At 47.8% G+C, this 25,468-nt stretch overlaps 1 protein-coding gene across 7 annotated transcripts in view; it reads right to left on the bottom strand.

The window, feature by feature from the left end:
* Positions 1-25,468, bottom strand: part of AKT3 (AKT serine/threonine kinase 3) — a 221,104-nt gene that overhangs the window by 107,765 nt on the left and 87,871 nt on the right. For 6 of the 7 annotated variants that reach the window (XM_077344810.1, XM_077344821.1, XM_077344766.1 and 3 more), the window contains one exon: positions 5,464-5,589. The exons of the other annotated variant lie outside the window; for it this stretch is intronic. In XM_077344810.1, coding sequence (XP_077200925.1) covers positions 5,464-5,589 — 126 coding nt within the window. The remainder of the gene's footprint in view (positions 1-5,463; positions 5,590-25,468) is intronic. 7 annotated transcript variants of the gene reach the window in all.

The raw sequence follows: 25,468 nt of genomic DNA, 5'->3' as shown, positions 1-25,468 counted from the left end.
GCGTCCTCTCCTCTGCAGCCAATGGAAACAGCATCCTGCCCTCCTCCAAGCGACAACCTTTCAAATACTTAAAGACGGCTATCATGTCCCCTCTCAACCTCCTTTTCTCCAGGTTGAACATTCCCAAGTCCCTCAACCTATCTTCATAGGTTGATGTATATAATGGGACTATGACATCTTGTGATTTTGATGTGATGCCCCTGTTGATACAGCCCAAAATGGCATTCGCCTTTTTTACCACTGCATCACACTGCCTGCTCATGTTTAGTTTACAATCCACAAGTACCCCAAGGTCTCGTTCATACACAGTGTTACCTAGAAGTGTACCCCCCATCCAGTAGGCATGCTTTTCATTTTTCAGACCCAGATGCAGAACTTTACACTTATCTTTATTAAATTGCATCTTGTTCTCATTTGCCCATTTTTTCATTGTGTTCAGATCTCATTGAGTAGTCCCTCCACCCCCTCATCTAGATCATTAATAAATATGTTAAAAAGTACCAGGCCGAACACCAAGCCCTGAGGTACCCCGCTACTCACCTCCCTCCAGTCTGATGAAACACCATTGACAACAACTCTTTGAGTGCGGTTCTCTAACCAATTCCCTATCCACCTAACTATCTGAAAATCCAGATTGTAGTCCTTCAATTTATCCATCAGAACATCATGGGGAACCTTGTTAAAAGCTTTACTAAAATCCAAGTAAATGACATCAACCGAATTCCCCGATCCAGCAAACCTGTTACTTGGTCAAAAAAGGAAACCAGGTAGGTCTGACAGGACCTTTTGGAGACAAATCCATGCTGACTTCCTTGGATCACCAAATTGTCCTCCAGATGTTTGCAGATCGCTCCCTTTAATATCTGCTCCATTATCTTCCCCACAACAGAGGTCAGACTCACTGGTCTGTAGTTTCCCGGGTCTTGCTTCCTCCCTTTTTTGAAGATCGGAATAACATTTGCTCTCTTCCAGTCCTCCGGGACATCTCCAGTCCTTAAAGAGGTCCCAAAGATGATGGACAAGGGTTCTGCAAGTTCTCCGGAAAATTCTTTGAGCACTCTCGGTGCATTTCATCTCGACCAGGGGATCTGAACTCATCCAGTGCAGCTAAATGCCTCTCGACAACCTCTCTATCCATGTCAACCTGCCACCCAGACACTATCCTTTGGCAACTGCCATCTCTAGATGTGCCTAAACCCTTTGACCTGTGGGGAAAAACAGATGTAAAATAGGCGCTAAGCCTTTCTGCTTGCTCTGCAGCTTCCATTAGAGTTTGTCCATCTGCACCCAACAGTGGGCCTATTGCCTCCTTTACTTTACGTTTGCTCCTCTTTTCTTGTTAAAATGGGCTTCCCTGGCCAATCTTAGCTCACTTTCAGCTTTGGCCTTTCTGATGATTGATCTACAGTGCCTAGTAACCTTCAGGTACTCTTCTTTAGAGCTCTGTCCTTCCCTCCATTTCCTGAACATTTTCCTTTTCTTTCTTAGTTCCTCTTGAAGTTCTCTGTTCATCCAAATAGGCTTCTTAGAGCTCCTGCAGTGTTTTCTTCTTTCTGGGATAGTCATTGATTGAGCATGCAATAGCTCTTGTTTGAGTAGCGCCCACCCTTCACATGCTCCCTTCCCTTCCAACATTCTCCCTTCCCTTCCAGCATTCTCCCAGGGTAGCACTCCTGGGAGTGGTTTCTTAATGAAAATAGCTCACTGGCTCTTCTCCATGGCAGACCTGCGCCAACGTAATCCCCATGTGGGACTGAACAGAATCAATGAAGATGAACACTGAATTTAGGCTTTTTATTCTGTTTCTATCAATTTTTACTTTTGCTTCTCATCTATCTCTAGCAAGAGAAGTCTATAATGTGATGGAAATTCTAAGACCTTTGATTATTGTCCTGCAAACTTGGATTGTTGCTTATGGTCATAGGTGTAAGGAGCTCTGAATGGACAAAATGGGTTGGATTACTGTTTTCCTCCTGCCTTGGAAATCTTGCCCTGAGATACTATTTTAATATCAAGCTGGCTGAATTTTTATCACATCTCTGGCCGAAAAACCTTGGAGAACAATGACACAGGTCACTGAGGAATGAACAATATCACCACTGTGAGGGGCGATATATAAATTGAATGAATAGAATAAATACCACTACCAAAAACTTGCTCAACTGGTGGAGCTCAGTGTGGATGCACTAGTAGTAATGTTTTACCACAAACAAAAACAGACATGAAGATGTACTCTAATCTGTTCAGTCTGTACTCAAGCAGTATACCAACCCTTTTCATAACCCCTAGCTCCTCAGAAACTAATAAGTCAACTGGGCTCTGCATAAATAAAGGGGCCAAATAGAAGTGATTTTGTCAACAATCCAGAAGACTCCCATATTCTGCAGAGCCAGTGAGCTATTTTCTATAGGTTTCTACAGGCACACCCACCAAGGAAATAAAACTGTCTCCCAAGGGTAGTCAGGAATCAATCCAGATCCACTAGCCTATTAGGATAGATCATTTTAACTGATACCCACCATGGAGATTATATCATTATGGACATTGTAAAATATCACCAATCTAAACCTCACAAATCATGGACATTTATTAACAAAGGAGTTACATAATTTTCCTACTGTACCATTTAGTTTCAATTCAGTAAAAAATCTACTAAAATATGAAATAGCCCCAGAGCCATTATAAGCTAACATAAAGCCCTAGGCTAAGTTAACCTTGGAATGAATAGATATTGAAATATGCAAGAACTAATAGTAGTGTTGACATCAATACTAGGTCCAAGACTAGTTCAAGTAGTCCAGAATGGGAGACTATTGGGTAGTGATATGTAGAGCACACAAAGACAATCTCAAATAGTACCGGGTACACTAGGCTCTTAAAACCAGCATTTTAACAGAGTACCACATGGGGTGATGAAAGCCTGATAAGACTTGCACACTGAGAAGTTCCAAACTGACTATACCAAGCTCCTTTAACAATTGTTGAATGTACTTAAAGCAGTCTTCTCAATACATGTACCATCTCCCACAATGATACACATTATTTCAGTTAATTAAGTTCCCTACCCCAATGCTGCTTTCAGCCTACAAATTGAACTGGGACAACTTGAAAGAATTAAAATTTAAACTACTAGTGATCCTAGCAGCTTTCATATTGTATTTGTAGCTCGACCCAAGAAACAATAAGGGTTATTTTTATGATAATCTGGACTAATGTTCATTAAATTTAGTTTTTCAACTTTGATTTCATTTGTAATATACCAAATTTTAAACAACAATTTATACAATAGGTTTTTAAGATAGATTATTTAAATAAATCTGTTGTTAATTTAAAAAGTGATTGTGAAGCCTGCACCCAGAAAAAGAGAAACAAAGCAAAACCATTTATAATTCAACCAGACTTACTCTCAAATAAGTATTCACATGAGAGAAATTAGCATTAAACTTAATAAAGCTCAAATTGATAAATAACTCCCTACCTAATTCGCCCTTCTAGGGGATGTGCCACCAATGGAGAGAGAGCACACGGCCAATGAGGGCCAATGAGTTAAAATTGCATGCAGACAATTCACACGCTACTTGATTAGCTCCCTCTGGAAATTTCCCCCAATAGAAAATGGCCCTCAACCAGGAATGGCCTGTCCTGGTAGTTTAGCCCCAATCAGGAGGGAGCCCTCAGCCAGGAAGGGCTAATAAGGAATTAGCTCTCTGCCTCCAACTTCTGGCTGGTTTCCAAAGTTTGCTGGGTAGAAAAGGAGGCAACCTCAGAGAATGCCCCTCTGTCACTAAGTTGCCCTGGCCTCATGGACTCCTTCAACTCAGAGGACATGTGGGAGGAAGCGATCTGCCTCCGGAGGCAGCCTCTGCGTTCCTTTGGGGGGAGGGCTTCAGGAGCCCCAAAACAGCCTCCTGCTGGCCCTCTGGGACCCATGGCAGCCATGAAAAGCCTCTACAATGGGAATGTTTACTCATGAGTAAGTCAGGGACCCTGCTCTGTGAATATTTACTCATGCCTTAGTAGTTTAGCCCCAATGTGGAGAGAGTTCTTGGCTAGGAAAGTCTAATAAGGAATCAACTATCTCTGCCTCCAACTTCCTGCCAGTTTCAGAAGTCTGCTGGGTGGAAGAGGAGCTAGCCTCAGAGCATGTCCTGCTGCCAGTAAGTTGCCCTGGCCTCTTTCAATTCAGAGGACCTGTGGAGGAGGAGAGAACAAGACACCTCCTGGGGCACCCTCTGTGTGCCTTCTGGAGGGGGAGTTGTTGGAGGCCCAGAAATGCCCCCTTGCTGGCCCTCTGAGACCCAGGGCAGACAGGAAAAGCCCCTGAGAATGTTTACTCGTGAGTAAGTCATGTGAGGTTTCCAATTTGCAATCTGAGAAGGGAGGAAAGCTTGGTGGTATCCATCACAGCAATTGCAACAGGGAAAACAATGCTGATGTGGGTGGGACTGGGAAGTTGTAAGCTTTCCCTTTCCATATGGATATCACTTGGTCTTCCTGCAATCTTTTGAAGACCATCGGCATGAAAGAAGAGGAAACTGTAGAAGGGACACAGAGGCACCATGAGGCCATGGGGATATTGGGAGGGGATATACACTGTTTTACAGTAGCACCTTCCCAGTAGAAGGAGACTTGGTTTTTATACTCTGCTTTTCACTGCCTAAAGGAATCTCAGAATAGCTTATAGTCGCCTTCCCTTCTCCCCATAACAGACACCCTGTGAGTTAGGTGAGACTGAGAGAGCTCTGAGTGAAACTGCTCTGTGAGAAAAGTTTCTAACAGGAGTGTGACTAGCCCAAGATCACCCAGTATGTGGAGGAGCAGGAAATCAAATCCAGCTCACCGCATTAGAAGCAGCTGCTCTTTTCCACTACACCAAGCTGTACATATTACCTTTGCCTTAAAAGAGACGTACCTAGAGTACAGGCAGAAGCAGCTGTTGCAGGAGGATGATGTCAGTTTTTTTTTTTACTTGCTCATTGACTGTTATGTGATTCTTTAAATTTGGACCTTCTAGTCAATAGACACACGTGGAATTTGGTGACCTCTGGGTCAGGAATGTTCCTTGAGGTTTGGAGGTGGGGCTTCAAGAGCCAAGGGATGGGTAGGAGCTTTTGCCCCCAAGAAATCCACAGTGCAGGTGTGCATCCTAGTGCCCATTTTTTCCATGGGTGCAATGGGCTTTGCCTCTAATGTATTTATACTTGGCATTGTTGTTTCTAAGGTCGACTGAGTTTAACAAGACTCATGTAAATGATCACAGATTTATTTCTTGATACTAAACATGCAAATTATGGAAGTCAGCACACAAAAGATTCCTAATTGGACTCCAAATTTATGGGTGCTTACAGGCTACAATAATTTTATATTTGACAAAATTAAAATCTATTCATTCTGAAATAGTTTGCAATCTAAATTTTGTGATACTTAAAAGAGACACTAATAATGATTACTTAAAAGACTTACTTGCTACTGAAAAGTTGTTAAGAGGATATGGTAGATCCACATCTTGAGGCTTCTCCTTATATCCTATGAAAGAGCCATCTGTCTTCAAGAGGAAGTATCTTGGCCTCCAATTTTTAATATATTCCCCTATATAAGAAAACATTATTATCATATAAGAGGGTTTTTTAACTTTTTGAAGTTGATTTGCCAACTGACAATTAAAAACCTGGACTGAAATTCTCCTATGTGTTTAACAGCAGCTGATTTCTATCCATTTTTTGGAATGGATAGAAACATAAGCTAACATTCATGTATCATTGCTGTTAAAATCACAAGAATATGGAAAGGTAATGTTAACCCTACCTTGAAGAATTTTCTTTTATAATCAATTTATAGAAGAAAACTTAATGTTTGTAGGTAAAAAAAATCAAGCATTTGATCATCACAAATCATTATTACCCTTAGTCATTTAAACATGCATCGGTAAGTGTAAACTTATTTGATTCAACTTTAAAGAATACTCTATTTACATACAACTGACTTTCTAAAAGGTATTAAAATATGCAATTTTATATCAATGATTACATTCTTCTCCACTGCCCCTAACATTTGCACGACCCAAGCATCTGAACTATTCTCAGTTGACAATACAGTCTGCTAAACTCAAGCTGCCTCTGCCTGTTCTAACAAGTTAGCCACCTACTGTTCAGAAAAAAAGTCATTTGTATTCAGCTTAACTGGAGGCTGATAGCTGTCAGTCTAAGTTTCTATTTTCACAGGTCAACCTAAGTTGGTTTCATCTGCAGATGCAGATTGTGTATTTAAAGTTTTACAGGTGACTATGTAGGCCAATAAGTAGGCCAATAAATATCTTTGATAATGAATTATTTTCCTGGGAATGGATAAGATACACAATCTCAAACAGAGAAATAAGAACCATGCTCAAAATGGAACACCGTGACAAAGATTCCCAAGTAAATGACCATAAGAACATAGAAGAGCCCTCTTGAATCAGGCCAATGATCCATCTGTCTAGTCCAGCATCCTGTCTCACACAGTGCCTAATCAATTCCTCTGGACAGCCAACAACAGGGCACAGAGACTAAAGCCTTCCCCTGATGTTGCCTCCTGGCTATGGGATTCAGAGACTTCATGCCTCAGAATGTGGAAATTCCCTTCAGTCACTATGACTAGCAGCCATTTATCCTTCACCATGCTATTTAACCACCTTTTAAAGCTGTTTATTCCTGTGGCCATCACTACATCCTCTGGCAGCAAATTCTACATTTAATCACTGTCTGTTTAAAGTAGTTTATTTTTTCTTCATCCTGAACCTACTTCCCATCAGTTTTATTGGATGCCCTTGAGTTTTAAGTGATTTAAGAGAGAAGACAAATTTCTCATATTATCCCCATCCCAAGCATAATTTTATAAACTTCTATTATGTCCCCCCCCCCCCTCAGTCATCTCTTTTCTAAACTGGAAAGTCCCAGACGCTTCAGCCTTACTCAGGCCCATTATGCACGGCCGCCGAAACGGCGATTTCGGGTCACATGGAAAACGCGGAGGGGGAAGACGCGACGCATACCGGTTATGCACGGAACGGGGTGCGACGGCGGCAAAACCCGGAGTGGGAGGTCTCGAGACGTCGATGCGCAGCCCAAAGGAAGCGAGGCTAGCGCGCCGCTGCGTCGGCAAGCTGGCGCCGCGTCGGACGGCGGAGCCAGGAAGGGCGGAAGCAGGCTGCGCAGGCGCAGTCCTACCGGGTCCGACAGGGACGGGGGGGGGGAACAAGCACCGTAGCCGCCGGCCCCAGAAACACAATGGATAATAGGGTACCGGTGGTGGTGGCCGCACAGGTGGCATCAGCAATCGCTGTCATAGTAGGCGGCGTACACGGTCTAATGCTGGCGACGGGCACAAGTGTCCTGCAGCGCGAGCGGCGACGAAGGAAGCGGAGGCGGCGCCGAGCCATGCACTCATGGCGCAGATGGGGAAAATGGTGGGGTGCCTCTCTGTCCTGGAGGCGAGGTGCCATCCGCCGGTGGCACGTCCTGTCCGCAATGCGGTTCCCGAGGGTCCGCTGGGCTGAACGGCGGAGCCGAGACTGGTGGGAGAACTATGTGACAGCCAGCTGGAGCGACGACCACTGGATTGATAACTTCCGCATGACGCGGAGCACATTCCAGGAGATCGTGACAGCCCTACAGGGGCGGCTGGAGAGACAAGCCACCAACATGAGGATGCCCATCCCCGTGGAGAAACGGGTCGCTATCGCTCTATGGTACTTGGCGACAGGGGACACATATCGAGACGTCGCCCACCAGTTTGGTGTTGGGGTCGCCACGGCGGGGGAGATTATACGGGAGGTGTGCCTGGCGATGGAAGCGGAGCTGTACCGGACGGTAGTGTGTCTGGGAGACGGGGTCGGCGAGGTAGGTAGACAAGGCAGGGCACAGTGGCGGCCAGGGGACCAAGGGGCGCTATCCTCGCAGCCTAACTCCCCCTTTCATCCACAGATCATGGATGGGTTCGGCCGCCTAGGGTTCCCCCACTGCATCGGGGCCGTGGATGGCTGCCACATCCCCATCCGTGCCCCCGGGAGGCGCTACGACGAATACGGGAACAGAAGGGCTTCTGTTCGGTCATCCTCCAGGGGACGGTGGATCACACAGGCCGTTTCATTGATGCGGAGGCAGGCTGGGGTGGTCGGCGGAACGACGCCTTCGTTTTCCAGCAGTCTAACCTACGCGTTGCCATGGACGCCGGAGCGTACGTCCCGGGGAACCCCGCCGTGACGATGCAGGGGGTTCGCGTGCCAGCCCTCATAGTTGCCGATGGGGCATATCCCCAACGCCGGTGGCTCATGAAGCCCTATGCCCCCCCACGGAATGCGGTGGAGGCGTACTTCAATGGCCGTCTTTGCCGGGCACGCAATGTGGTGGAACGGGCGTTCGGCCGTCTGAAAGGACGCTGGCGATGCCTGCTGTCCACCCTCCAGGCCGCCATAGTGAACGTGACCCCGGTGATCATAGCCTGCGTCATCCTGCACAACATCTGCGAGGCACACGGCCATGAACTCCGTCTGGAGATGCCGCCCAGGGACACCATTGAGGTCGAGGAGGAAGGGCTGCCCAGTCGGCGGGAGCGGCTGCGCACACGGCAGCAGGGGCAACGCGTCAGGGACGCAGTGGCCGCCTACATGTTCGACCGCCGGCCACGGAGGGGCGCCAGGTGAATGACGGACACGTGACACAGGGGAAGGTAAGGGCCACCCCACTGACGGGACGGCCATTTATTTGTCACCGGTTTACAAGCGCCGGGGCCCGCGGCCTCCCCGGGGCCGCCGTCGGCCCCCCGTGCCAGCGCCCCTGGCTCGCCCCCGCGCACCGCGGCGTGAAGGGGTGTCCTCGACGCCGTCTATCCCGTTTGCCGCCCCCTCCCCCTGTCCCATGGCGACCGGAGCCTCCACGAGCCCTGCAATGGGAGCTGCAAGGGGTGGCTCGGCTGGTGGGATGGCAGCGGCGGGGCCAGGGGCGCCATCCATGGAAGTCATCCGCTCCAGGGCTGTTGCGATGTGGTCCAGGACTCCTGTTGCTGTCACGAAGGTGGCAGCTGGGCCGGCCATCGTCTCCCGGTGCAGGTCCCGGAACTCTGCCCACTCCTGGCGGTCCCGCTCGCCCTCCGCCCTCCCGAGCTCCAGCAGCGTGGTCTGCAACTGGCGACGCTCGTCCAAGTCCTCCTCCCCCTGCTCCAGAAGCCGTTCCCCCACAGTGGTGAGGAGGGCGATGCGGCGGCGGCGCCTGCGTTCCCGTTGTAGCCGCTCCTCGGCAGAGAGCGCCCCGAGGTCCAGGGCCGGCCCCTCCCCTTCTTCGCCGCCATCGCCGTCCCCACCGCCTCCACCTGCATGTGAATAGGTGTGTTGTGGTGGGGAACGGCCGTCCCAGCGCCCCCCCTGTCCCTCTGCGCCATCGCACGCACCTGCAGAGTCCTCCCCCTGTCGCTCGGACTCGGAGGCCACGTCCGGGGACACTGGGCTACTGTCCGGGCCATCCCCCCATGCTGCACCTACGGGCGACATGAAGGGCGGCGCCTTGGCCCGGGGTGGCAGTCCGCCATCGGGCCAAAACACCTGGGGAGCCGGCTGCTGGCCAGCCCTTCCCACGGCTCCCAAACCACCCATCCCACCCGCTTGCCAACCCATGGTACCCGTGGTCTCCTGGGTCCCGGCTGACTCCTCGTCTGTCTGTCCGGCATGGTCGCTGTCCCCCCCAGGCGACACCGGCGCCGTTGATGGCCCTGGTGGGGGTCAGAGACAGGGGGTGGGTTTGGTGGCTGTGGCGTGGCCCCCCACCCTACTGGCCGGGTGGCCGCCCCCCGGGGCCATTACCTGGCCGTGGCTCCCGCTGCCTAGAGGGCACCCGTGGAGCCGGCGGAGCCCCACCGGCGGATGCCGGTCTCTTCGGTGGACGTCCCCGGCCCGCCCACTCAGCCTCCACCACCTCGGGCGGCCGGGGAACACGGCGCACACTGAGGCTCCGTGCCACCCGTCGCGGCCGCCCACTGCCGCGCGTGCCCAAAATATCAGCCAGCCTCCGGTAGTGCGGGCATGTGGCTGGCTCGGCTCCCGTCCGGTCGTTATGCTCGCGGACACGGTAGTACTCCTGCCGCAGCGCCTTGGTCTTCGTCCGGCATTCCAAGGCGCTGCGAACGACCCCTCGTTCCCGCAGGTCCCTGGAGACCCGTTCGAACACCTCACGGTTCCTGTGGGACGCGTGCAGGGCCTCCTGGATGTCCGGGGCGCCCCAGACCTCCAGCAGAGCCACGACCTCATGCTCCCTCCAGCTACGGCCCCGTCCCCCCTGCTCGCCCGTGCTTGCCGATGCCGACGAGCTAGGGGTCGGGTAGTCGTCCGCTGGGGCAGGTGGCCCCTCGGGCGCTGGGGCAGGGGTCCGTGGACGGCGCGCTGCCATGGCCTCCCTGCTCGCTATGGCCGCGTGCTCTTGCACTAACCAGGTGGCCGGCAACGGGGTCTACACGGCGTGGCCAGGGAGCACGGGCAGCGTGGCCGGCGATAAGCGGTCGTGACACGCGTCGGTGCGTCCGGGGGATGCCGGCTTCCCAGGAACGTCGGGGGCGGTCCCCGTCCCCCTCGCGATACTGTCGGCCGGACGCCAGGGGGGCGTGGTGGGAAGGGGCGGTCCCTGGGAGGGGCTGGTCACTTTCGACCATGCTGCGTACGTGGAGGGAGCGGTGTGACGGAGCCCGCTGGCAATGCCGGGCTGTGGAGCTCTTTTTGCTCCACTGCCTGGCGATGGGCGCGTCACGCCGCCTCATGACCACGCCGCAGCTGGTCAACTGTTACGACCTGTTCCGAGCGGCCTCGGAGTACCTCGAGGCCGCCGGGTACTCCCGCACACCCCGCCAGTGCCGGGAGAAATTCGAGCGGCTGAGGGCAGCCTTCTTTGCGGCTCTGAGAGCCATCGCTGCCGGGTCCCCAGGGCCGCCTCCGCCACACGCAGACGTGCTGGACTTGATGTGGGCGGAGGCTGGCGCTCCGCTCTGGATGTTACGGCAGCAGGAGGGTGTGTATGGCGGCAACGGGCGACTGTGCGGACCCGGGCCACATGCCTGGCCGTTCTGCGCTGCCTTGCCGTCATGGCCCTCTGTAGGGACCTCTGGTACCGGCGCCGCTCTCACCGGGTGCCTTTCTTGCCCACTTGCAGGAGATACCTCGATGGACTGCTGTGCTGCCGGACCCTCCTCGCCGCCCACGTGAGCTCCCGCCGTCGACCACCCGCCGCCCTGCAGCTGGACTTTGGGGGGGTTTGGGTGTCCCCTTAGTTGCCTCCCAGTTCGCCCCTCCCCTTGTTTGCTGCCCCGATCCATCGGTCCCCTAGGTCGTCCCCTTTCGTACTGTTTCCCCCCTCGCGTGTCCTGTTTGCTCGTCCCCCGTATTTACACTGTATTTTTTGCACTATTTTCCCATCTGCACTTTTGTACACTTTTTAAACTGTTTTATAAAGTTTCTATGTTTCACCCACACCCTCGTCTCTGGTGTCGTTTGTGGTTGGGGGAGGGTTCGGGATTGGTGGGTTGTCGCTTTGGTGGTCTCTGTGCCCTCACTCATAGGACATGGTGCCCCTCTCCCCCGCTGGAGCTTACCGCCCCGGCCCATTGCGTCCAGGGCTCCCCTGCTTCCCCTCCCCTTTGGGATCTCCGGCCACCTTTCTGTCCCCATTCCCTTTGGGCGCCCTCCGCCTGGCGAGGCGTTCCAGCAGCCGCTTCGATTGTGGCTCTGGCGCCTGAACCCGGAACTCCCCAATTATGCACGCGGCGGCTTCGGCGCCACGTCTGATTGGACCCTGGTTGTCAAGGAAGCTGCGGTTTCTTCCGCGTTCCGCTAACGCGACTTTTCCGGCGGCGTGCGTCAAATCTGCAGCCCGTTGCCGCCGGCACCGTGCGTTATCGGTGATTTTAGTCGCCGCCATTCCACCCCGAATGTGCGTTAAAACGCCCGTGCATAATGGGTCTCATAGAGAAAATGTTGCAATCCCCTAATCATCTTGGTTGCCTTCCTCTGCATTTTTCCAACTCTATCTCTAGTCTTTCTTTTGATAGAAGGCTGTTGAGCAAGTTATCAATCAGCAGCATTCCAGGTATACATGAACAGAATAAATGTTCTGATACCCTATTCACTCCAAGTATGATATTGAAAATGCAAGAGTGGGTTATTCAATCAATATCAAAAGCTAAAAACAATGTTTTTGAGACACACTTTACAAGTATATCAGAAGCTATTCCACAGTTTGGCCCATTTGTCTCACAAGTAGATTGGATTATGGAGCTTATCAAAATAAAATCAGAGTCCAGTAGCACCTTAAAGACCAACAAAGATTTATTCATGGAGTGAGCTTTCGAGTGCAAGCACTCTTCCTCAGACTAAAGGCTTATCTAAATCAGCCTTTCGCAACTTTTTTACCATTGAGAAACTCCTGAAACATTCTTCAGGCTTCAAGAAACACCAGAAGTGGTGTGACTGTGCCGAATATGATTGGGAAGCATAGCTGTGTACAAGTCTACTGTGGCCCCTTCCCACCCCCTCCAGGCCCACCACTGGCTGGGGGGGGGGTCGACATGATCATATATGGTCATATCAACCAATAAATGTTTAACAAATTTTTAAAATATATATAAAATTAACTCCCATCCATTCGGGAAATCCTTCCAAGGCCATCAAGAAACCCCAGGGTTTCACGAAACCCTAGTTGAGAAAGCCTGGTCTACAAGTTGGTATGAAGATGCATACTAGTTTTGTAACAATATACTGACATTAGGAGAGTACATTGTGTTTTTTCAGTAAGAAGGCTTTCAGCCAAAATTAGCATTGAACATTAGTTTCCTCCAGGCCTGTTCACTAAACCACTGGCAGAAAAGGCAAACATCTGCAGCACAGTGTTTACAAAGTAGAAAAATGTATCTGAGTTGTAGCACTTCAGACTACAAATTTGGATTGCCAGGGAGAATGCTAGGATAGTACTATTCTCCTTGACAGCTTTTTTTTTATTATTGAGTTATATGAATCTTAACCTACAATTAGATGTAGTACAGCCCAGCCAGATATAGCACAACAAGCTTAGTTGTTCACTGCAAAATATGCAGTTATTGTAGATACTGACTATACCGCATCTCTTTCAGGAGAAAACAAGATAAGAAAGAAATAAAGGAAGAAAACAGCACCATACAGAAAGGGGATGAAGAAAGGTGGAAAAGGAAAAGATTTTATTTGCTGGCTCTTTCATAGTGGTAAAAGAAAAACTGACCTAGAAAGCAACAACTACAACTCATGCAAAGTGTTCAATAGCCTCTACAAGAAGAAGAGCAGTAGTACTTTCAGCTATTAAGCACTAAAATGTCCTATTCTCTGGTCTATGCAGGGACAATCCTGTATGGGAAACTGCAAACAAACTCATCCATACCAACCTACACAAAACAGGCTGCTTGTCATTATTGAGATGACAATTTAAAACACAGGGGGAGGGAAAAATGTTTCACCATTAGAAAATATCAGTATCCAATGGGTATCCATTAACCAGACCTGTCTCACCCTCCAAAGTTGCTTTTTGTTGGGCAAGTGTCCCAGCAGAGTTTATGCTGAGATATGATACAAACCCTTCCTCGCTGGCTGATCCTGGACATGCCTTTTTTAAATGCTTCCCCAAGGGAGAGCCAACCCTGGGCTCAGCCAATCCTCTCTCTACAACCCTGGTTAGTGGCAGGCCCTTGGGCCAATGGAAAATTTATTTGGATTAGTCTCACTGGCCCTTCCCCCTGAACTTATTTAAAGACCTAGCTGCCCTACCTAACTTCCTTTAAGAAAGTCAGTACTGTCTACTGTTACCCTTTCCGCAAAAGGAATTTGTCTTGGCTCAGCACTTGTCCAGTCATAGGACTAATGCCGACTTTCAGACGATGTCAGTGCCAGCCTGGGGCAGTCATGGACCTGGTGCAACTCAGGCCCTCAGATGGCCTGCAGAAAGGGAACATGGATTCTTCCCTATGCCCTTCCTTGACACAAACACCACCGGGGCCTGTCAAGCCAGGGCTATTTGGCAGGGAAGAGGTGCATCATCCTGGCCCAATTTCTCCTCACCTGCGGCCAAGTACAGTGTCCCAGAAGGGACAACAATGCCTTGGGCACCTCCGCCACACTGTACAGAAATACTCCAAGAAGTGCTCCAAGTGACTCTGCTGCACAGTGCTGCCTTGCCGCCCTGGCTGCCTTCTCCGGAGGCAAAAATCTGGACAGGCTGGCTGCAGGGAGGAAACTGCTCCCCCATTGGGAACCCGGAAGGATCAGAGTGATCTGCCCTTGATCAGAGACTCGGTGGCAGAGTGATGCGGCACCTCTGGTGCAGAATTGGTCTGTCAGACATCCCCCGGGTTTCTATTGCTAGGATCATTTGGCGAGGCTGCTTCTGGTGCTGAGAGCCGTTTGGGCTCCTTCAAGCTGGCTGACTCCTGAATAGACTCCATCAAGGTCACACCCTGCTGCAGCTGGCAGATTACCTCACCAGCTTTGGAGTTTGCTGGTACTGTATGCCTTTGGTGGGGCTTGCAGTTCCTTGAAGTATGTGAAGGGGAGGAGATAAATGAGCCCAGACACAACATTACATGAAACACAATTTTCCCCACCCTATGTACTATGCTGATATGGAGTACTATGCTGTTATAACTCCAGGGTAAATCCTAAAATCCACTAGTGAAATTAGCTATCCCTACCACTCAAGATTGGTTTTTAAAATTATTTTTATGCCGCTACTTTTATTCTGTTCTGTTATTGTTCTCCTGATATTAACTATTATTAGTAAGGTTTTTTTTTACATTTTATGTTTTTTATCATCATATAAGATGCATTGACTACCTTACAAGAATTGAGGTATATTTTTTATTTCATATGAAAAGAGGGAAAGCCGCATAAATCACCAACAATAGGAACTGCACTATGTAATATAGAAAAAAACTAATGATCTGATATTTACATGCCTACTATTATGAATACAACTGTACCACAAAGGACAAACAACACTGGCAAAGTCACATATTCACATTGGGGGGGGGGGGGGTTGAAGAGAAAGAAGAAACCAATAGATTAAAAAGAGGGGAAACATTTGTGATAATTTAATGAATTGAATCTCTGGAGTAGTTAGCATAAAGTAGTTTTGTCTTAGAGGATTCTTTTTTATCCAACTTCCTGCTGAGTTAAATGTAAGCTAAATTATTATTTTGCTTACATTACGTCCTTTTAAATTACAAAAAAAACCCCTCTCTCTAATTCTTCTTATTATGCTTCGAGATCAGGCCTCTAATTTTGTACACTGCACTGGCAAAAGGGAAGTAATTCACATATTTACATTCTGGTCAAAGATTTAAATCTACTATAGCAGGGGTAGTCAACCTATGGTCCTCCGGATGCCCATGGACTACATTTCCCATGATCCCCTGTCAGCATTTGCTGGTAGGGGCTCATGGGAATTGTAGTCCATGGACATCTGGAGGACCACAGGTTGACTACCCCTGTACTATAGAATAGCGGTCCCCAACCTTTTTCTGGTTGAGGACCGCCTCTGGGGTTGAGGGAATGCTGCTGGCCAGCCGCGCGCATGCGCGTTTTCGCCAGCATTTTTGCAAAATTGTTCAGTACTTCTGAGCTCTTCCAAATTCCTATGCATTTTCAAGTCCCCATGCTCCTTTGAAACACTCTTGAACATTCAAATTCCAGACTCATTTGGTATACTCAAGACTCATTTGAGACTATTAAATGGCAAAAATTCTATTTGAAATTTATTGTAGTAACTAATAGCCACTGCTGCTCCAAACAACAGTTAAATATTATCTTGGATTGATACCTGTCAATTTATTTATTTATTTTTAGTTTATTTATTTAGATTTCTATACTCTTGCAACGAAATGCTGTCTGAAGCTGTCTGTCCATGAGGTTGGGAGTTCAATCCCAACAGCCGGCTCAAGGTTGACTCAGCCTTCCATCCTTCCGAGGTCAGTAAAATGAGTACCCAGCTTTGTTGTTGTTATGTGCGAAGTCGTGTCCGACCCATCGCGACCCCATGGACAATGATCCTCCAGGCCTTCCTGTCGTCTACCATTCCCCGGAGTCCATTTAAGTTTGCACCTACTGCTTCAGTGACTCCATCCATCCACCTCATTCTCTGTCGTCCCCTTCTTCTTTTGCCCTCGATCTCTCCCAGCATTAGGCTCTTCTCCAGGGAGTCCTTCCTTCTCATGAGGTGGCCAAAATATTTGAGTTTCATCTTCAGGATCTGGCCTTCTAAAGAGCAGTCAGGGCTGATCTCCTCTAGGACTGACTGGTTTGTTCGCCTTGCAGTCCAAGGGACTCGCAAGAGTCTTCTCCAGCACCAGACTTCAAAAGCCTCAATTCTTTGACGCTCAGCCTTCCTTATGGTCCAACTTTCGCAGCCATACATTGCAACTGGGAAGACCATAGCCTTGACTAAACGCACTTTTGTTGGCAGGGTGATGTCTCTGCTTTTTAGGATGCTGTCTAGATTTGCCATAGCTTTCCTCCCCAGGAGCAAGCGTCTTTTAATTTCTTTGCTGCAGTCCCCATCTGCAGTGATCTTGGAGCCCAGGAAAATAAAATCTGTCACTATCTCCATTTCTTCCCCTTCTATTTGCCAGGAATTGAGAGGGCCGGATGCCATGATCTTTGTTTTCTTGATGTTGAGTTTCAAGCCAACTTTGGCACTCTCCTCCTTCACCCGCATCAACAGGCTCTTTATTTCCTCTTCACTTTCTGCCATTAGAGTGGTATCATCTGCATATCTGAGGTTGTTGATATTTCTCCCTGCAATCTTGATCCCAATTTGTGACTCCTCTAATCCCGCATTTCTCATGATGTGCTCTGCATACAAGTTAAATAGACAAGGCGACAGTATACAGCCTTGCCGAACTCCTTTCTCAATTTTGAACCAGTCAGTGATTCCATGTTCAGTTCTCACTGTTGCTTCTTGACCTGCATATAAATTTCTCAAGAGACAAATAAGATGCTCTGGTATTCCCATCTCTTTAAGAACTTGCCACAATTTGTTGTGCTCCACACAATCAAAGGCTTTAGCATAGTCAATGAAGCAGAAGTAGACGTTCTTCTGGTACTCCCTAGCTTTCTCCATGATCCAGCGTATGTTGGCAATTTGATCTCTAGTTCCTCTGCCTCTTCGAAATCCTGCCTGTACTTCTGGAAGTTCTCGGTCCACATATTGCTGGAGCCTAGCTTGTAGGATTTTGAGCATAACTTTGCTAGCATGAGAAATTAGTGCGATGGTGCGGTAGTTTGAACATTCTTTGGCATTGCCCTTCTTTGGGATTGGAATGTAAACTGACCTTTTCCAATCCTTTGGCCATTGTTGAGTTTTCCAAATTTGCTGGCATATTGAGTGTAGCACTTTTACTGCATCGTCCTTTAAGATTTTGAATAGTTCAACTGGAATGCTGTCACTACCACTAGCTTTATTGTTGCTCAGACTTCCTAAGGCCCATTTGACTTCACATTCCAGGATGTCTGGCTCCAGGTCAGTAACTACCCCATTGTGGTCATCAGGGATGTTAAGCTCGCTCTTGTATAGTTCTTCTGTATAATTTTGCCACCTTTGTTTGATCTCTTCTGCTTCTGTGAGGTCCCTATCATTTTGGTCCCTTATCATACCCATCTTTGCATGAAACGTTCTCTTCATATCTCCAATTTTCTTGAAAAGATCTCTGGTCCTCCCCATTCTATTGTTTTCTTCTATTTGTTTGCACTGTTCATTTAAGAAGGCATTCTTATCTCTTCTAGCTTTTCTCTGGAATTCTGCATTCAATTGGGTGTATCTTTCTCTTTCTCCCTTGCCTTTCACTTCCCTTCTCTCCTTAGCTATTTGTAAAGCTTCCTCAGACAGCCATTTTGATTTCTTGCATTTCTTTTTCTTTGGGATGGTTTTAGTTGCTACCTCTTGTACAATGTTGCGAACCTCCATCCATAGTTCTTCAGGCACTCTGTCTATCAGATCTAATTCCTTAAATCTATTTGTCACCTCCACTGTGTATTCGTCAGGGATATGATTTAGTTCATACCTGAGTGGCCTAGTGCTTTTCCCTACTTTCTTCAATTTAAGCCTAAATTTTGCAACAAGAAGCTCATGATCTGAACCACAATCAGCTCCTGGTCTTGTTTTTATTGACTGGATAGAACTTTTCCATCTTTGGCTGCAGAGCACATAGTCAATCTGATTTCTGTGTTGACCGTCTGGTGATGTCCATGTGTAGAGTCGTCTCTTGGGTTGCTGGAAAAGAGTGTTTGCTATGACCATTGTATTCTCTTGACAAAATTCTACCAGCCTGTGCCCTGCTTCATTTTGTACTCCAAGGCCAAACTTGCCTGTTATCCCGGTTATCTTTTGGCTTCCTACTTTAGCATTCCAATCCCCCATGATGATAAGCACATCATTTTTGGGCGTTGCTTCTAGAAGGTGTTGTAGGGCTTCATAGAACTGATCAACTTCATCCTCTTCAGCAGCAGTGGTTGGGGCGTAGACCTGGATCACTGTGATGTTGAATGGTTTGCCTTGGATTCGAACTGAGATCATTCTGTCATTTTGGGGATTGTATCCCAAGACTGCTTTTCCTACTCTCTTATTGATTATGAAGGCTACTCCATTTCTTCTGCGAGATTCTTGTCCACAGTAGTATACCTGATGGTCATCTGAATTAAATTCACCCATTCCTGTCCATTTTAGTTCACTGATTCCTAAAATGTCGATGTTCAGTCTTCTCATTTCTTGTTTAACCACGTCCAGCTTGCCTTGATTCATGGATCTGACGTTCCAGGTTCCTATGGAATAAAAATCTTTACAGCATCGGACTGTCTTTTCACCACCAGTTACTTCCACAACTGAGCGTCCTTTCGGCTTTGGCCCAGCCGCTTCATTCATTCTGGCGCTACTCGTACTAGCCATCTGCTCATCCCCAGTAGCATATTGGACACCTTCCGACCTGAGGGGCTCATCTTCCAGCGTCATATCGTTATGCCTATTGGAACTGTCCATAGAGTTTTCATGGCAAAGATACTGGAGTGGTTTGCCATTGCCTTCTCCAGTGGATCACCTTTTGTCAGAGCTCTCAGCTATGACCTGTCCGTCTTGGGTGGCCCTGCACGGCATAGCTCATAGCTTCACTGAACTACGCAAGCCCCCTTGCCACAACAAGGCAGCGATCCTTGAAGGGGGGTACCCAGCTTGCTGGGGGGTAATTGGTAATGACTGGGGAAGGCACTGGCAAACCACCCCGTATTGAGTCTGCCATGAAAACGCTAGAGGGTGTCACCCCAAGGGTCAGACATGACCCGGTGCTTGCACAGGGGATACCTTTACCTTTACCTTTTTACTCTTGGCAAAGGCATTTTGGACTATTTCCAGTTGCAGGCAGAGACCTGCAGATGACCATAAATCGCTGAAAAAAATCAATGATATAATCCAGGTCAATGTGAGTGCCCATGCCCAGAGGAAGGCATCCATCATCAAGGTGAGACAAAAAGTGAGGAAGAATAGGTCCTGAAGGGATATTAGAAAGACAGAATACTGAAGGGAGTTGGAACCTATTGTCTTGGTGGTCAATCACTGAGTTGAAATGTAGGAACTCATGCTGAAGTGGTTGGACCCTGACAGAGACAAAGCACACTACGGCCATTTCTTCACTGGGGGCTTCGCACCAGGCTGCAAGCTGGAGTTTGAGCTGGAGCAGATTGCCCTGCCTCTTTCTGTCCCACATAGGGAAGCATTTGGCCTGGTGCACCGCGTTTGCCTATGAGCCTCTTGTGGCGCAGAGTGGTAAGGCAGCCGTCTGAAAACTTTGCCCATGAGGCTGGGAGTTCAATCCCAGCAGCCGGCTCAAAGTTGACTCAGCCTTCCATCCTTCCGAGGTCGGTAAAATGAGTACCCAGCTTGCTGGGGGGTAAACGGTAATGACTGGGGAAGGCACTGGCAAACCACCCCGTATTGAGTCTGCCATGAAAACGCTAGAGGGCGTCACCCCAAGGGTCAGACATGACTCGGTGCTTGCACAGGGGATACCTTTACCTTTACCGCGTTTGCCTGGGATTTGTGCTCCCACACAGGAGCCGGGGCTGTGAACTTCCCAGTGTAGAGACAGTCAAAAGAGATTATCAATACCATAAGGCACAAAAGTCTCTGGATGAAAACTGTTTTCTGGTGTATGTATCAAATCTGAATAAGTGTGGCTGTTTGTCCTAGGGCAAGAAAGCTTTTGCCATAATGGATTCCAAAAGTGCCCACATAACCTGAAGGCATTGTATAATTTCCAAATGCAACTCCTCTCTGATAACAAGCATATTTAATGAGGCTACAATACACAGAGTTGTTTCAGGTGCTGCTGGGGCTGAGTTAGCGTCCAAGGCTGTCTCACCATCTAGGGTGACTTTATTTGAGTAAGTGTCCCAGGATAGAGCAAGAAGAGGGGGGTTTTCTCTTAAAGCAGAGTCAATTTTGAGCTCAGCCAATCCTTTCTCCACAATCCAGTCATGTGGAGTGACAGGACCCTCAGCCAATGGATCCTTGCCTTGGACTAGTATGCTCACTAACCCCCAAGGTTTCTTTAAAGCAGTGGTCCCCAACCTTTTTATCACTGGGGACCGGTCAACGCTTGACAATTTTACTGAGGCCGGGGGGGGGGGTAGTCGTTTGCCGAGAGACGTTGCCACCGCCGCCTGAGCCCCTGCTCTGCTTGCTTTCCCGCCGGTGCTCCTGACTTCCCACCGCCCACTGGGGGGGCGCTGCAAGCAGCAGCTGCACAGAGCCACGCTGAGAGGGAGCGCCAGCCATTGTGGCCGCCGGAGAGCACCAAAGGTGAGCTGGTGCCAGAGTGGCAGGGCAGCCCCCGAGGCAGCAGCAGGAGAGGAGGACAAGGAGGAGTCGTGGCCCAGTACCGAATGATCCACGGACTGGTCCCGGTCCCCGGACTGAGGGTTGGGGACAGCTGCTTTAAAGAACTGGCTGCCCTACCCAACCTCTTCTAAGGTGGCCAGAGCTGTCTGCTGCCCCTGCCCCTCTGTCAGGGTTCCCTTGGTTCTCTGTGCCGGGGTCATCTCTGGCAGGAATCTGGGTGGGTGTGCTTCTGCTGCTGAGCATGCCACTGAGAGCCATTTGGACTCCTTTGAGCTGACTGACTCTCAAATAGAATGTTAAGGTCATTCCTTGCTGCAACCTGACAGAGACATGATGAGCATCATGCCATGGACGAGAATGCTGGAAGGGAAGGGAGCATGTGAAGGGTGGGCGCTACTCAAACAAGAGCTATTGCATGCTCAATCAATGACTATCCCAGAAAGACGAAAACACTGCAGGAGCTCTAAGAAGCCTATTTGGATGAACAGAGAACTTCAAGAGGAACTAAGAAAGAAAAGGAAAATGTTCAGGAAATGGAGGGAAGGACAGAGCTCTAAAGAAGAGTACCTACAGGTTACCAGGCACTGTAGATCAATCATCAGAAAGGTCAAAGCTAAGATTGGCCAGGGAAGCCCATTGTAACAAGAAAAGATTTTTCAGTTATGTGAGGAGCAAACGTAAAGTAAAGGAGGCAATAGGCCCACTGTTGGGTGCGGATGGACAAACTCTAACGGAAGATGCAGAGAAAGCGGAAAGGCTTAGTGCCTATTTTACATCTGTTTTTTCCCACAGGTCAAAGTGTTTAGGCACATCTAGAGAAGGCCGTAGCCAAAGGATAGTGTCTGGGTGGCAGGTTAACATGTATAGAGAGGTTGTCGAGAGGCATTTAGCTGCACTGGATGAGTTCAAATCCCCTGGTCCGGATGAAATGCACCCGAGAGTACTCAAAGAACTTTCAGGAGAACTTGCACAGCCCTTGTCCATCATCTTCGGAACCTCTTTAAGGACTGGAGATGTCCCAGAGGACTGGAAGAGAGCAAACGTTATTCCAATCTTCAGAAAAGGGAGGAAGGATGACCCGGGAAACTACAGACCAGTGAGTCTGACCTCTGTTGTGGGGAAGATAATGGAGCAGATATTAAAGGGAGCGATCTGCAAACATCTGGAGGACAATTTGGTGATCCAAGGAAGTCAGCATGGATTTGTCTCCAACAGGTCCTGCCAGACCAACCTGGTTTCCTTTTTTGACCAAGTAACAGGTTTGCTGGATCGGGGAAATTCGGTTGATGTCATTTACTTGGATTTTAGTAAAGCGTTTGACAAGGTTCCCCATGATGTTCTGATGGATAAGTTGAAGGACTGCACTCTGGATTTTCAGATAGTTAAGTGGATAGGAATTGTTTAGAGAACCGCACTCAAAGAGTTGTTGTCAATGGTGTTTCATCAGACTGGAGAGAGGTGAGTAGCGGGGTACCTCAGGGCTCGGTGCTTGGCCCGGTACTTTTTAACATATTTATTAATGATCTAGATGAGGGGGTGGAGGGACTACTCATCAAGTTTGCACGTGACACCAAATTGGGAGGACTGGCAAATACTCTGGAAGATAGAGACAGAGTTCGATGAGATCTGAACACAATGGAAAAATGGGCAAATGAGAACAAGATGCAATTTAATAAAGATAAGTGTAAAGTTCTGCATCTGGGTCTGAAAAATGAAAAGCAAGCCTACTGGATCGGGGATATGCTTCTAGGTAACACTGTGTGTGAACGAGACCTTGGGGTACTTGTGGATTGTAAACTAAACATGAGCAGGCAGTGTGATGCAGTGGTAAAAAAGGCGAATGCCATTTTGGGCTGTATCAACAGGGGCATCACATCAAAATCACAAGATGTCATAGTCCCATTGTATACGGCACTGGTCAGACCACACCTGGAGTACTGTGTGCAGTTCTGGAGGCCTCACTTCAAGAAGGACGTAGATAAAATTGAAAGGGTACAGAGGAGAGCGACGAAGATGATCTGGGGCCAAGGGACCAAGCCCTATGAAGATAGGTTGAGGGACTTGGGAATGTTCAGCCTGGAGAAAAGGAGGTTGAGAGGGGACATGATAGCCCCTCTTTAAATATTTGAAAGGTTGTCACTTGGAGGAGGGCAGGATGCTGTTTCTGTTGGCTGCAGCGGAAAGGACACGCAGTAATGGGTTTAAACTTCAAGTACAACGATATAGGCTAGATATCAGGAAAAAAATGTTCACAGTCAGAGTAGTTCAGCAGTGGAATAGGCTGCCTAAGGAGGTGGTGAGCTCCCCCTCACTGGCTGTCTTCAAGAAAAGGTTGGATACACACTTTTTTTGGATGCATTAGGATGCTTAGGGCTGATCCTGCGTTGAGCAGAGGGTTGGACTAGATGGCCTGTATGGCCCCTTCCAACTCTATGATTCTATGATTCTATAACTTGCAAAGCTTTGGGACTTGCTGGTGCCATGCACTTTGACTAGGACTTGCGGTCCCTTCTGCAGGAGCAGAGGCATCAACCTTAGACAAGTTGTTCATACATTGATAGCAAAGTCAGAAGGAGCTGTCACAAGCCTGTGGAAGACTGTGATCCTTCAGACCTCAAATAGATTTCAACCATCACAATGTGTTTGCTAAAGTTCCTTGGGGCAGTGGAGAGGCCAAACGGTCATCACAGTGAACAAAAGAAAACAATGGGGTTCTGGGTGGATGGATATGTGAAAGTGGGATTCTTTGAGGCCGACAGATAAGATTCTGGTGTTAGGCAGAGCAAGAAGGAAGCAAGAGTGACTATACTGAACTTCCTTGCCTGGACAAATTTGCTCATGTTCCATCTTTCTTTGGGAGCGTAAAGTACAGAGAGTAAAAATCCTGGTCACTTTGGAAGCGAGGTATGGGTTCTACTGCATCATTCTGCATGAGGGAATCAGTCTCCTAATGGAGAAGGAGGAAGTGCACAAGTGGCTGGGAGAAGTAGGGACATGTTCTGTCTGTGGTATTTTATTTTTCTTCAACCTTATCAAGGAATATTACATGACTTGCCCATCTTTTAGTTGGTCCAACTGTGATAAACCGAGACCACAAAGAAATATCTATTAATGCACATGGAGGAAATTTCCTTGTATGGAGAAAGGGAGAAGTACAACAGAGCTAAGAGGCAATAGAACCCTTTGAGTTCAAGTTTCATACTTCCCAGAGGGAAGCAACAGCTGTTATACAGACCAAAGTAAGATTTAACAAAAACAGCAACAAACACACTGATCACAATGTTGAGGAGAGAACAGGAAGGCAGGTTTTTCCCCATTCCATGCTGAATAACATTTTGTATCCAATATATTAATACAGAGCTGTCCTTATTAGAGTCCTTTATAAATCTTAATACAACAATCCAGCAATGTAGAAAAATAGGTAACATTAAAACTACACAGAATAAACAGGTAAAAGATTACACTAACAACCAACTTTTTAAAAAACTAAGCCAAACACAGCCAAAAAGCAAAAATATTTCTCATAAAAACTGAATTTGCTTACCTTGGCCCTCTGAGGGCAGTGTTACCTAAGATTTCATTAGAAATAGTCAATTTATCCAGAATGAAACTGACAGCCTCAAAGAAAGGTCCTTTGAATAGTAATTTGTTACATATTTAATTTGCAATGGATTGTATTTGCAAATCATAAGCTTTTAAATAAATTAAGTGAAATTCAGTGCTTCACTTAGGCCACAAAATAGTCAGCTACTTGCATCAAAATGTTTAAAGCTATTCCTTAATATATCCTAAAAATCATAATTTCCACCTGTCATGGTTAAGTATTCCTTACGATTTTGAAATGTCTTTATTCATTTTTTGTGTCACATCAACATAAATATTTATTTATTTGGATTTGTATATTTATTTGGATTTTTATACCACCCATTCTTTACAGCTTTATTTTGAACTGTCTACCCATACTATGTAAAATACATGCTTCCTAGTAAATATGATTAAGAACAGGGATTATCTGTTATTCCCTAATGTTCCATTTAATGTTTTTTTTTTAGATTTTAAAATCCCTCCAAATTCTAACCAACCCTCAGAAAGGTTGAAATTATTAGGAGACTGTTTAAGGTAAAGGTATCCCCTGTGCAAGCACCGGGTCATGTCTGACCCTTGGGGTGACGCCCTCCAGTGTTTTCATGGCAGACTCAATATGGGGTGGTTTGTCAGTGCCTCCCCCAGTTATTACTGTTTATCCCCCCCCCCGGCAAGCTGGGTACTCATTTTACCGACCTCAGAAGGATGCAAGGCTGAGTCAACCTTGAGACGGCTGCTGGGATTGAACTCAACCTCATGGACAGAGCTTTCAGACTGCATGTCTGCTGCCTTACCACTCTGTGCCACAAGAGGCCCAGGAGACTGTTTATTAATGTTAAAATGTTAAAATGTTTTAATGCCTTATTTATATGATAGTTTGGTATTTGTTGTCAGTCAACCTGGGCATGGTACAAATATTTATTATTGTTGTTGTTGATTGATGTTTTTGTTAATGGTTTTGATTTTTG

This window comes from Paroedura picta, chromosome 1 (assembly GCF_049243985.1).
Source record: "Paroedura picta isolate Pp20150507F chromosome 1, Ppicta_v3.0, whole genome shotgun sequence".
Taxonomy (NCBI): domain Eukaryota; kingdom Metazoa; phylum Chordata; class Lepidosauria; order Squamata; family Gekkonidae; genus Paroedura; species Paroedura picta.
This window is presented reverse-complemented; position numbering and strand designations above follow the sequence as displayed.